This window comes from Loxodonta africana, chromosome 1, assembly GCF_030014295.1.
Source record: "Loxodonta africana isolate mLoxAfr1 chromosome 1, mLoxAfr1.hap2, whole genome shotgun sequence".
Lineage (NCBI taxonomy): Eukaryota > Metazoa > Chordata > Mammalia > Proboscidea > Elephantidae > Loxodonta > Loxodonta africana.
In genome coordinates, this window is record NC_087342.1 from 97,074,467 (window position 1) to 97,088,836 (window position 14,370).

A 14,370-nucleotide genomic window follows, 5' to 3' on the forward strand; every position below is an offset into this window, starting at 1 on the left:
AGCAGCCGGTACTTATGTCTTTGTTCTCACAGCTCTGGCTTTCTGGTCTTTGTTATAAAAGGTCTTTCTGAATATAGAGTTTATATTTCCTGAATATTGGTTACATTTCTGTGTTCAAACCATGTGGAATTGACTTTTTATATGGTCATGGTAAGACGTAGGAGCCCTGGTGGTGCAGAGTTAAGAGCCTGCCTGCTATCCAAAAGGCCTGTAGTTCAAATCCACCTGCCACACCTTGGAAAGGCTTTGTGTGGGGCACTTCTACTCTGTCCTGTAGGGTCACTATGGGTCAGAACCTAGTGGACGGCAATGGATTTGGTTTTTTGGTTTTTTTGGTAAGAGGTTGGGGGTTCTCACTGAATTGAAATTCCACTGTTGTTATACATTAAATATGTGTTGGGATCTGTTCTGTACTCTGTTCTGTCTCATTGACTTCATCATTTTCTTGAACATTGGTGGACAGGTGTTGGCAGGAGTCACAGGTCTGGATAGACCCGCCCCTCCCCGTGTCATTGGCCAGACTTGAAGGGCTGGTGGCCCAGATTATGGCAGGCTTCTAGCAAGGCCCTCTGAGCGCAGAGATGGGATTGTTGCTTTTCTCCCTAACAGCCTTCCAGCCACTCACAGTTCCCCTCTCTGCTGCCCGGCAGCAGGACTAATCCCATTACAGCCTTTCATCTGTTTATTCAGTCCCCACAGGACTTCCCAGACTCCCAGGTCAGCTCTCTTCCCTGCAAGTAATTCCCTTCTGTCCCTGTTTCCCCTTCTCTGATCCCATCTCCCACCCCTCCTCAGAACTAAGGCTCCTAGAGCTCCACTGTGCTGCCTAGAACTCAGAAAACTCATGGCAACCTCGTGTGTGTCAGAGCAGAGCTGTGCTCCGTAGGGTTTTCAGTGGCTGATTATTTGGAAGCAGATCACCAGGCCTTTCTTCTGAGGTGCCTCTAGGTGAACTTCAGCCTGCAGCCTTTCAGTTCACAGATGAGCCCATTAACCATTACAGCACCCAAGGACCCAGGCATGGGAGGGGCCCCAGAATGTGCTGTCTTTGAACATTTCCTTCGCCTTCTAGCTCTTCTGGAAGCCTGGCTCTCCCCAAGGACACTGCTTCCTCTCCCACTACTGCAAGTGGTGGCTGTTTTCCCCCCTCGCTCTCCTGCCACAGGCCGGGAAGGGGGTCAGTGACCTCCTTACTCCTCATTATCTCTTCCAGAATATCGTCTTTCCTCTTCCCCCTAAACCCCCAGCTTTGAGTTTCCTGCTATTTGACAATACCATTGTCACAGACATTGAAGGACCTCAGGCCCCTGAGTGGTGCAAATTTTTTGCACTCTTTTCCTAACCTAAAGGTTGGTGGTTTGAACCCATCCAGTGGCACTGTGGAAGCAAGGCCTGGCTCTCTGCTGCTGTAAAGGTTACAGCCAAGAAAACCCTATGGAGCAATTCTATTCTTTAACATGTGACATAGCCAGGAGTCGGAATCGACTTGACAGTAACAAGCTTAGTTTTTACTTGTGTCACTCCTCATTCCTTGAGGATTATAGCACCGGACTCACTGCGCTTTTCATTAGCACGATTCCTGCCATAGTTTTCAATGCTGTCAGTGTCACATAGACGGTCTTTCCCACATCCTGGCCTCTCAGTCCCCTGACTGCTCTCCTCCGGTGATCCTGCCCGTCACCTGATATAATGTATGATGTCATGATTAGGTATGGCCTCATGGTCAGGTATGACCTCATGGTCATTTTCATGCAGTAGAAGTCATCTTCATCTGGCAGGCCAACTGCAGGTAGATGACCTAAGATAGTTGGCCAGTTGGTGCTGACCATCAGTTGGGCCTGGCTGTCCATGTGCCCTCCTGTGCTCAAGGACGTAGGCCAGGGTTTCAGTGCAGCAAGAGAAAGAGTGGAAGCCTCAGACCTCTGGTGACTTGGGCTCAGAACTCCCACAAAGCCACTTCTGTCACATTCTGTTGGTCACAGCATGCCACATTACAACTCAGATTTAAGGGGTTGAGAAATAGACTCCAGCTCTTGATGGGAGCAGCAGTAGTCACTCTGCAAAGGGGTGTGCATTCAGGGATGGGAGGAATTTGTGGACTTTTTCCCCTTTGCAATCTACTTCAGTGTGTTAGCTTGCAGCAATTTACTTGATTGAGTGACTAAAACTTGCACTCAGTAATGGCCTACGTGCTGTGGAAAACAGTTTGGTGGTTCCTCAAATAGATAAACACAGAATTACCATAAAAAAATTGACCCAGCAATTCCACTCCTATGTGTATACCCAGAGAATTGAAGGCAGGAAGTCAAACAGATGCTTGTACACCAGTGTCCACTGCAGCATTACTCCTAACAGCCAAGTGTCCTTCACCAGGGGACTGGATAAACAAAACGCAGTACATAGATACAATAGAGTATTGTTCAGCCATAAAAATGAAGTTCTGATGCATGCTGCCAAATGGATGAATGTTGAAAACGTTACGCTGAGTGACAAAAGTCAGTCACAAAAAAACAAATATTGTATGATCCAATTTATATGAAATATCTAATGAAATATCTAGAATGGGCAAATGCATAGAGTCCAAAATTGATTAGTGGTTACAAGCAGCTGGGGGCAGGGGAAATGGGGAGATATTGCTTCAGGAAAACTGAGTTTCTTTTTCAGGTGATGAAAAACTTTTGGACATAGATAGTGGTGATGGTTGCAGTCATGTGGTGACTACAATTAATGTCACTGAATTGTACACTTAAAATGGTTAAAATGATACATTTTTGTTATATATTTTACTACAATGAAAAAGAAAGAAGGAAACAGACTCCACGTGTTGATGGCGCACGCACAGGGTTTGGGAGAATTTCTTGGGTTTTTTTGTTTTGTTTTTCTCAATCTACTGCAGTATGTTAGCCTGTGCTGCTGGTAGAGGGGTCAGCATTTGACCTGGTTGATTGACTAAAACTTGAATTCAACAATGACCTACAGTCAGGGAGGTTGAGGTGCTAGAATTCTCTGGAATAACATAGAAGAAAAGGTCCAAACATGTAGGAAGATAGAAACATTGAAGTGAGTATATTAAATGCGACCTGCACGTCCCCTCCACATTACATCCCCTGAGAAGTCCCTGAGGACACAGCCAATCCTATGGCATTGGAAATACCTTAGGAAGGAGAGTACCAGTGTCCTTGAAAAGCTCTGTGCTGGCTGTTTCCATTGGCCAGGGGTAATGGTGGGAGAGCCACCAGTGAGGTGGGCCCCATACATCTGTAGAAATGCTGGAATCCTGGAGGCGTTGTTGGGTGCCATCAAGTTGATTCCTATTCATCGTGATTATGTGTGACAGAGTAGAACTGCCCCATAGTGTTTTCTTGGCTGGAATCTTCATGGAAGCAGATCACCAAGTCTTTCTCCCACAAAGCACCTGGGTGGGTTCCAAACGCCAACTTTCCAGTTAGCAGCTGAGCTCTTAACCATGGTGCCATCAGGGCTCCTTGGAATGCTGGAGAAGCAGAGGCCAAGTGTCAGCATTCACCCCCAGAGACATAATGGGCTTTGGGAAATGGTAATCAGAAAAAGCCTATGAAATGTTTTAACCTACAGGGATTTCGATGGTGGCTAATGGACCATAGTGATCCTAGGAATAAAATAGATGGCCAACCTACTACAATATTACTTGATCTATAGAAGAGAAAAGCTTCAAGTCTGGTAGCCAGACCTCTGAGTTAGTTGCCACAATAAGAGTTGCAGCCTCCTACCCAGTTTCTGGGCCTAATTTTGTTCATAGACCTAGAGCCCATTTGATTGAATCGAGGTCCAGGTTTCCCTTGAGGCAGGACCTTGTACAATTCCACAAACATGTCCTATAAACCTTTTGCCACGCTTGCCTTAAAGGACCCTGCGGCCATTTATTAGGGTAAGGGAAAGGGACATTCTCTGGATTTTGGGGGTTTACTAGACAATTGGATTTTAATTGTCGTTCATTCATTTATGATTGTGGAAAATAGAAGGTAACAAACCATTTTCCATTTCACCAGTCTTCTCAGATGCAGTCTAGTGACATTAAATATGTTCACCATGTTGGTCAACCATCATCATTCCCAAAATTTTCCATCACTCTTAACAAAAGCTCAGTGTCCCCAAAGTGTTGTGTCTTCCTTTGCCCCTCCCTCCCTCCTGCCCCTGGTAGCCACTAATAAATTTTGTTCTCTATACACTTTTTTTTTTTTTATAAATATACATTAGTCATGGAAACTCTGGTGGCACAGTGGTGAAGTGCTACGGCTGCTAATCAAAGGGTCCGCAGTTGGAATCCACCAGGCGCTCCTTGGAAACTCTAGGGAGCAGTTCTAACCTGTCCTATAGGGTCGCTATGAGTTGGAATCAACTCGACGGCACTGGGTTTGGTTGTTTTCTTTTCTTTTTTTGGATACATTAGCCTATTCTAGATATTTTCCATAAGTGGGACCATATAATATCTGTCCTTTTGTGACTGACTTATCTCACTCAGCATAATCTTTTCAAGGTTCATGCATGTGATGCCAAATATCAACTTTATTTCTCTTTATGCCGGAGTACTATTCCCTTGTGTGTGTGTGCCACATTTTCCTCATCCACTCATCTGTTGGTGGATATTTAGACCATTTCCACCTTGTGTCTATTGTGACTACTGCTGCAATGAACATGGTTTTACAAATATCTGCTTGCATTCCTGCTGTTAATTCTTTGGGACATATGCCCACAAGTGGGATTGCTGGACCATATGTGTAAAAATGAGGGCATGGGGGGTCCGACCTCCTCTAACTTCACAGGGGGGAGGAGAATCATTATCAGCACCAACAGCCCGGGGCTGATTCCTATGAGTTGGCAGCCACACACTCCCTCCTTCTAAACAATACACACTTCTGACACCAACCTTCCCTCCCACGGCTCTCTCTACTTCTGTGCTGGGTTCAATAGCTCCTGCAATGGCCACATAGAACTCACAAACTGTACTTACAGTTAAGTGGATTATTAGGGAAGTAAGAGGTTACAGTCCTGGTTCAGGAACACTCAAGATACTGTTCTTTGATCAGCACGGCCTCTTTCCAGCTGTGCCACAGACGGGCTTCTCTCTGGCCTTCAGCCTCTACATTTTAGACCTCTTGGGCTGGCTCAACCTCTGCCCTTCTCAGGCAAGTGTTACAAAGGTCTTTTAGCTCTGCCAATAGGTGCCTGGAGGCACCTTGGGAGAAAGGCCTGGCAATCTACTTCCAAAGGTTACAACAATTGAAAACCCTATGGGGTAAGGTTCTATTCTGACACACAGGGTTTCCATGAGTTGAAATTCACTTAATGGTAATTTCTTCTGGCATGTGAATTCTGTCAACATATTGTGAGCTCACACATTGTATTGAAGATCACTAGAAAGGAAGGTCAACAAAGAGCAACAATGAAGCCAAGAGAGACTGGGAGCAAAGGAATGTTGATGTCAATTGCACCTAATTACTCCTTCTTACAACAGTGATGTTGAAGCTCTGGTGGTGCAGTGGCTAAGACCAAAAGGCCAGCAACTCGAATCTACCAGGTGCTCCTGGAAATCCTCTGGGGCAGTTCTACCGGTCCTATACGTTCACTATGAGTCGGAATTGACTAGACCTCAACTTTGTTTTGTTTTGTAAAAGTGATAATCCACCCTGTGGTGCTCTTACAGTGATCTGAAGTCACGGTTATATAGTAATATTTACAAGAAAGTAGAAAAAGTACTAAAAATTTGAGGAATCTGGTATTTTTTTCTGCCATCTGCACAACAAACTTTTGCGCTATTGCGAAGATGTGTTTTGAAGAAGTATTCTTCATTCAGAGTGACTCCCACAGAAGGTCACCTGAATACTGGAAATGAACAAGTAGTGTCCCAGCCTTTACACCCATGGTTGCAATTGTAGTTTCCATTGCCCAGGAAAGGCTGCGTATGGTGATGCTCACCTGAAAAGATAGAGGCTCTTAGGTTGGAAAGGGAAGCTAGAATATTTGTGTGTGTGTGTGTGTGTTTAGAGTTACAAATGTTAAATTAATCCCTAGGTTTTTTAATATACAGCCAAACTTTAAAAAACCTCACGTGTCTCTGAAGGCTGAGTAAAGAAACAATCCCCATCCCACATACACAAACCATAGAGCATGCATACTCTCCAATTACAGGTTTCCATTTTCAGGTAGATTAGTCCCTTGGTGTTGATTATTCTCAGTATCAATTATTTAGAATACAGTGGGTCCTATAATGATATTTCCAATCTAAGGAGCGTTAACATACAAAAGTACATTACTAAGGTCAATGCAAACATAATGCTTCTCAGAGAGAAGTCTATGGTGTGATGTAGACTAGGTAAATGTGTGATCCACCACCAAAAGGTCTCAATCTCAGCTTTCTGGGTATTCCAGGCTCCAGCTGTATTTTTCTTAGGTACGAAGCAGACTCTGACCCTAAATAATGAACAGTGCTTGCTGTAGACCTGATGTATACTAGTAATTTACTTACCCTGTCTCATTTAACGTTCAAAACAAACCTATGGAAGAAGCAAAACCACAACGGAAGTATTATTAGAAAACTGTACATGAATAGGTAGAATATTTTGCTCGAGACTGCTCAGCAAGTAGGTAGCCGAATAACAGTTCAAGATATGACTTGATCCCAGAATTCAGAGCTCAACCTGTTAAGCAATGTTTCCCTCTTCCTACAGTAAACACTGTTTCCCTCTTCCTAGAGTAAACACTGTTTCCCTTTTCCTAGAGTAGGCAGTGTTTCCCTCTTCCTAACAGTGTTTCCCTCTTCCTAGAAAAACAATGTTTCCCTCTTCCTAGATAAACAGCATTTCCCTCTTCTTGGAGTAAACAGTATTTCCCTCTTCCAAGAGTATACAGTGTTTCCCTCTTCCTAGAGTAAATACTGTTTCCTTCTTCTTAAAGTAAACAGTGTTTCCCTGTTCCTAGAGTGAACAGTGTTTCCCTGTTCCTAGAGTGAACAGTGTTTCCCTCTTCCTAGAGGAAACAGTGTGTCCCTCTTCCTAGAGTAAACAGTGTGTCCCTCTTCCTAGAGTAAACAGTGTGTCCCTCATCTTAGAGTGAACAGTGTGCCCCTCTAACTAGAGTAAACCTTGTTTCCCTCTTCCTGGAGTAAACCTCGTTTCCCTCTTCCTAGAGTAGTCTTTCTTTCCTGTCTTTTCAGTGACCTCTTGCTTTCTTCAGGGATGATGTCCTTGATGTCATTCCACAACTCATCTGGTCTTTGGTCAATAGGGTTCAAAGCATCAAATCTATTCTTGAGATGGTCTCTAAATTCAGGTGGGATATATTCAAGGTCATATTTTTGGCTCTCATGGACTTGCTCTGATTTTCTTCAGTTTCAGCTTGAACTTGCATATGAGGAATTGATGGTCTGTTCCAGAGTCGGCCCCTGACCTTGTTCTGACTGATGATATTGAGCTTTTCCATGGTTTCTTTCCACAGATGTAGTCAATTTGATTTCTGTGTGTTCCATCTGGCAAGGTCCATGTGTATAAAAAAAAAAAAAAAAAAAATGTGTATAGTCACCTTTTATGTTGGTGAAAGAAGGTATTTGCAATGAAGAAGTCATTGGTCTTGCAAAATTCTGTCATTCGATCTCCAGCATTGTTTCTGTCACCAAGGCCATATTTTCAAACTACTGATCCTTCTTCTTTGCTTCCAACTTTTTCATTCCAATCGCCAGTAATTACTAATGCATCTTGATTGCATGTTCAGTCAATTTCAGACTGCAGCAGCTGACAAAAAACTTCTATTTCTTCATCTTTGGCCCAAGTGGTTGGTGTGTAAATTTGAATAATAGTCGTATTAACTGGTCTTCCTTGTAGGCATATGGATATTATCCTATCACTGACAGCATTGTACTTCAGGATAGATCTTGAAATGTTCTTTTTGATGATGAATGCAACACCATTCCTCTTTGAGTTGTCATTCCCAGCATAGTAGACTATATGATTGTCCAATTCAAAATGGCCAGTACCAGTCCATCTCAGCTCACTAATGCCTAGGATGTCTATGTTTATGTGTTACATTTCATTTTTGATGATTTCCAATTTTCCTAGATTCATACTTCTTACATTCCAGGTTCCGATTATTAATGGACGTTTGCAGCTGTTTCTTCTCATTTTGAGTCGTGCCACATCAGCAAATGAAGGTCCTGAGAGCTTTACTCCACCTACATCACTAAGGTCAGGGTTGTATTTTTTCATCATACCTATTTAATCTGTATGCTGAACAAATAATACAAGATGCTGGACTATATGAAGAAGAACGGGGCATCAGGATTGGAGGAAGACTCATTAACAACCTGCGTTGTGCAGATGACACAACGTTGCTTGCTGAAAGTGAAGAGGACTTGGAGCACTTACTAATGAAGATCAAAGACCACAGCCTTCAGTATGGATTATACCTCAACATAAAGAAAACAAAAATCCTCACAACTGGACCAATGAGCAACATCATGATAAATGGAGGAAAGATTGAAGTTGTCAAGGATTTCATTTTACTTGGATCCACAAGCAACAGCCATGGAAGCAGCAGTCAAGAAATCAAAAGACACATTGCATCGGGCAAATCTGCTGCAATGGACCTCTTTAAAGTGCTGAAGATCAAAGATGTCACCCCGAAGACTAAGGTGCACCTGATCAAACCATGGTATTTTCAATCACATCATGTGAAAGCTGGACAATGAATAAGGAAGACCGAAGAAGAGTTGAAGCCTTTGAATTGTGATGTTGGCAAAGAATATTGAATATACCGTGGACTGCCAAAAGAACGAACAAATCTGTCTTGGAAGAAGTGCAGCCAGAATGCTCCTTAGAGGCAAGGATGGCGAGACTGCATCTTACATACTTTGGACATGTTGTCAGGAGGGATCAGTCCCTGGAGAAGGACATCATGCTTGACAGAGTACAGGTCAACGGAAAAGAGGAAGACACTCAACAAGGTGGATTGACACAATGGGTGCAACAATGAGCTCAAGCATAACAACGATTATAAGGATGGCGCAGGACCGGGCAGTGTTTGGTTCTGTTATGCATAGGGTCGCTGTTACTCGGAACCGACTCGACAGCACCTAACAACAACAATAGAGTAAACAGTGTTTCCCTCTTCCTAGAGTGAACAATGTTTCCCTCTTCCTAGAGTGAACAATGTTTCCCTCTTCCTAGAGTGAACAATGTTTCCCTCTTCCTAGAGTGAACCGTGTTTCCCTCTTCCTTAAGTAAACCTTGTTTCTCTCTTCCTAGAGTAAACAATGTTTCCCTCTTCTTGGAGTACAGTGTTTCCCTCTTCCTAGAGTAAACAGTGTTTCCCTCTTCCTAAACAGTGTTTCCCTCTTCCTAGAAGAAACAGTGTTTCCCTCTTCCTAGAGCACAGTGTCCTGAGAAACACATGCCCAACAACTTGATCTATTCGTGTTTTTAAAGCCTGGGTAAAAAGAGTGAAAGAACATTTCTCTTTTGGAGACCCATGCTGCATTTCTTAACAGGGCTTTATTTCTGAAGTAGTAACATGGAGCCAAAGAACAACTTCACAAGTCTCTGGGCTTTTTAGCCTTCATCACCTTCAATCCACCTTTTCTGATTCTGCCCCCTTCAATGTCTTCTCCAGCACTGTTCAACAAGCATATCCTTCACTCAGGCCTCAGCTTTCCAAGCTCACTCCTAGTGTCGCTCACTGCTCCGTTCCACTGGGCCCTAAACCTCTCCATCACCTCCTCCACACATGTATGTGTCTTATGCCCTGGGTTCCTCTTCACCTGTCTCTCCTCATTCTCACCCTAACTCCCTTTCTTGTCTCTTCAGAGGAGCATGTGACCACCCACGCTGAGCTCTATCTGAGCCCCAATCAGTCAGGTGAGTTTATGCTTGACTTTGATGGTGATGAGATTTTCCATGTGAATATGGAAAAGAAGGAGACAGCCTGGTGGCTTAAAGGATTTGAATGTTTTGCCAGCTTTGAGGCTCAGAGTGCATTGGCCAATATAGCTGCGGACAAAGCCAATCTGGACGTCATGATGAAACGCTTCAGCTGTACACTGAACATCAATGGTCCCTCTCTGTTCTACTTTCCTAGATTTCGGATCTGCAGCTTTAAAATAAATGCTTCAGCTCTTTGTGTCATATTATTGTGACTGACTTTTCCCATGGAGTTACATGGGGTCACATGGGGTTGCCATGAGTTGGAATTGACTTAATGGCAACTAACAACAACAAGGAACTTGTCATAAGCAAGCTCAACATTACCATGCCACAAGCCCATTGGATTTGTTTCTTCCTTTATGTGCTCATATCTTGTCTATGCCATGCACCGTGACTCACAAAAGTCACAACCCTGAATCCATGGGCTGTGGAGGGAGCCAGGAAGAAGGTCCTTGGATATCTTACACCTCAACTTTGGTTCAAGTTCCAGGGTGACAGTGTCAGAGATTGTTATCTGAAACCATGGCATAGGGTCCCCATGACACAATTTCAACTGTTCTTTTAACATACTTTGGACCATATTTTATTGAGGGAGGGGAAGGGACAAGTCTCAGCATAGATGCCTAATTTCTGTCATGTGCCCACTCCTCCAGAATCTCCGGAAGAGACACTGCTTTTGAACAGCCCTGCAGAATTTCTACAGCCCTACATCCTCATCTCTTTTGTCGACACATTCTCTCCACCAATGCTCAAAGTCACAAGGCTTAAAAATGGAAAACCTGTTATCACAGGAGTTTCAGAGACAGTCTTCCTGCCCAGGGAAGACCACTTTTTCTGCAAGTTCTACTATCTCCCCTTCCTACCCTCAACAGAGGACTTCTGTGACTGCCAGGTGGATCACTGGGGACTCGACAAGCTGCTCCTCAAGCACTGGGGTATGAACCATCCCTCAGTCTCCTTTGTTTCACGATTTCCTCAGATGATGCATGTGTCGGGTCCCTTGGAACCCAGAATGCCATAACTGCTTTGTACCATTTGGTAAAAGCCATATACCTTGTCTTCTGCCATTAATCAGCTCCCCCCATCCAGTCTGCAATTCCTTGAATCTGTCATTCTATTTTCTTCTTTAATCTATTAATAACTATTCTCTTGACTAAGTAACTTACATTTTCTACTAAGTGCTTCTCCCTACCATCATTCACTACCCTCTATTCTCTTTTATTTGTTCCCGAGATTTTGAAATGCCAAATCCCTCCCAGAGACAACAGCGAATCTGGTGTATGCATCCTGGGCCTGGTTGTGGGTGTGGTGGGCATCATCGTTGCTACCATCTTCATCATCAAGGGTGTGTGAAAAGCAATGCCTTTGAGTGCTTTGGGCTTCTGTGAGGCAACTGGAGGTGGCTTTGATGTGGTCAGAGGAAGACACATATGGAGTTTTCTGAGTGTGTTAAGCAGAGTGGGCAATAGGATATGTCGTGCCTTTAAGGGAATGTGGTTCTCGATTTGTTTTCCTAGGACAGAGTCAGACATGGGTACCATCTGACATCCCAAAACTCCAGGGTCCCTCATCCCTTTCTACAAATTAGGCACTGGAAATTCTCTCCAGTGCCGAATAGCATTGCTTCACATTAGAATACCAAGTCAGTGATCTAGGAAAGTCAGCAGCAAGATTTGGGCACTTCCTGGCTTGTTTCCTAAAGGGTGCTGTCAGTTTGGCAGCATTTCCTGAGATTGGTTCTTTGGTGTTAGCATAGATTCACATCATGAAATAGAAACCTCATGGAATCCAATGCCTGTGTTAGCTTCTGCCGTGATAGGAGTGGTGTTGGATGTTCTAAAAGAAGGTCGCACATGGCCTGTTCATTCATGCTCACCTGGACAGTATGGTACAGCAGTTCATGTCAGAGGACTTATATTTACTAGTGGTCTGATGAGCTTAAGAGACTTTTCCAAAGTCAAAAAAATTAAGGGAGGAGAGGAAGGAATCTGAAGAAGAGAGCTCAAAAGGGTCACGTTAAACTTTTTAGTAACTCTGTGCATCCTACTACAGGTTATGCGCTTTCTTAGAGAAGATCAGTGAAGAAATTTCTGCTTTAATAGCTTTACAATGTCAGCAGGACTCCAATTTTTCACCTCTGTGAAGACAAGCATTCTTCAGCGCTTTCCAGCCCAAACATCCACCCCAAGAGCAATGATGCCTTCCCCTGATATCCCCATGCTCTAACATCTATTGGACTTATCTCTCTATTACTCCTTCTTGTATCTATTTTCCCTCCATTTCCTACCATCATTTTGCACCATGCAATGTACCTGGAATAGACCCCATAGGATCCTTTCTCTGCCATGGAATCTTCTGAACATTTCACAAGGTCACCTCTTGTAAACTTACTGCTTGATGTTTCTCCAAACTGATTTTTTTCTGAATATTATAAACTATTGGGTGGGTATTAGGTGGAGTTTTCAGTGTCTGATCCAGTTCTTCCCAGAGGCTGGAATATATGTAATTCTTCCATCCTGAAATGTCAGAATGTTGAATATATATTATAAGCTTTGGAATTAGTCATAAATATCCACTTTTGTTAGGGCTTGGTATACTTCTGAGTATCTATAGGCAAACCAGTTGCTATGGTAGAGTCTGAGCACAAAGCTGGCACACATCCTTACTACGAAAGAGGAGGTGGGGCCATCTAAGCCCTAACCACAGGCTCAGGTCTGAGCAGGGCCACCTCAGAGGCAGAGAGGCCCTGACAACTCACCATCTCTGGAAAGGACTCTCGGGCTGCTGGGAGTCCTGTAGGAGCCCTGGTGGTACACTGGTTATAGCGCTCATCAACTAACCCAATGGTCAGCGTATCAAACCCACCAGCCACTCCATGGGAGAAATACATGGCACTCTGCTTCCATAAAGATTTCAGCCTTGGAAACCCTATGGGGTAGTTCTATGCTCTCCTGTAGGGTCAGTATGAGTCAGAATCAGGTCGACAGCAATGGGTTTGGTTTAGGGAGTCCTGTATGGGCAAGGCTGCCTGGTGCCCCAACCCAGCCCCTTCTGCCTTGAACTTTTTTCAAGGGACTTGACATTTCTGAAGGGGGCTTGTGATGGGCAGGCTATTGGGGCAGGGGTAAGTGGCTCTGTGATTGCAGGAGCACAATGACATACACCCACCACAAGATGGTGAGAAACCCACTCACCCGAAGAGGACACGGGCCAGGCCTAAGGGGAATACAAGTTACTTGGGAATAATACAAAGATTTAACAAGAACCTTTTTTCCCCCCAGTACTCGGTATATGCTAAGTTCCTTACATATTTCATTTCGTTTCTAGGTGCCATTAGTCTCTTCAGAAGGTGAAGAAATGGAGGTGGTGCAGCTAGTAACTGGCAGCACTAGGATTTGAACCCAGTCTGACTCCAGAGCCCAAGTGGGCAGTGGTTAAAGCGCTCAGCTGCTAACCAAAAGGTCTTCTACTGGAACCCACCACCCTCTCAGTGCTACAGGGGAGAAAGACGTGGCAGTCAGCTTCCGTGAAGATTTACACCCTTGGGAACCCTATGAAGCACTTCTACTCTGTCTTACACAATCTCTTCGAGTCAGAATACGCACCAATGGAGTTTGGTTTCTTTTCAGTTTGGCTCCAGATTAGGCTCTTAACTCCTGAGGTAACAAGAAGATCAGAGCTACAAGACCCTGTGGAAATCCAGTCCTGTGGTTCCTAAACCTGTCTGACTCTACAAATCACCTGAGGCTCTTTTAAGGAGAATTCCAAATTCCCAGTCCCCAGGTCAGGCACAAAATTAGAATCTCCCAGGAAAAGAGACCTGGGAGTGTATGTGGTTAACAAGAGCCCCTGTTTTGAAAACATGGATGTGCTCCCGGAGCCAGAGGGTGACTTCCTCAAGGTCACAGAGCGAATCTCACCAAACTCTGAATACCCTCTGATCTAGAAGCCAGGCCCCAAATGAAAGATGAGACAGTGTCTGCCCAGCCCTGGAGGGTGGTGGCAGCAAGGAGGGAGATGTGCCTTTCTTCATCTTTTCAATGACTTTGTGAATACATATTGTGTGGTATTTGATTAATATCGCCAATTCCCCCCCATGACAGAATTATACTCATAATTTATGAATATGCTTTTCCCCAGTGACTACCAAATTTAGGTTTCATAATTTTCCTTTTTTTGTCTATTTAATAGGTTTTTTTTTTAATTTGATAGGTGTTTAAGTTTGCCTTAAAATTTATAAGATCACAGTTGTTGCCATGTTTGAGCCCACTGTTACTCACATTGAGGGTCTTCATCTTTTTCACTGACCTTTACTTTACCAAGCATGATGTCCTTCTCCAGGGACTGGTCCCTCCTAATAACATGTCTAAAATAAGTGAGACAAATTCTTGCCATCCTTGCTTCTAATGAGCATTCTGGC

General features: G+C 43.9%; 1 protein-coding gene across 1 annotated transcript in view; it reads left to right on the forward strand.

The window, feature by feature from the left end:
* Positions 1-11,478, forward strand: part of LOC100667002 (mamu class II histocompatibility antigen, DR alpha chain-like) — a 141,802-nt gene extending 130,324 nt beyond the window's left edge. The window contains exons 2-4 of the mRNA XM_064285152.1: positions 9,834-10,079; positions 10,604-10,902; positions 11,184-11,478. Coding sequence (XP_064141222.1) covers positions 9,834-10,079; positions 10,604-10,902; positions 11,184-11,303 — 665 coding nt within the window. The 3' untranslated portion in view covers positions 11,304-11,478. The remainder of the gene's footprint in view (positions 1-9,833; positions 10,080-10,603; positions 10,903-11,183) is intronic.
* Positions 11,479-14,370: the final 2,892 nt, after the last annotated feature.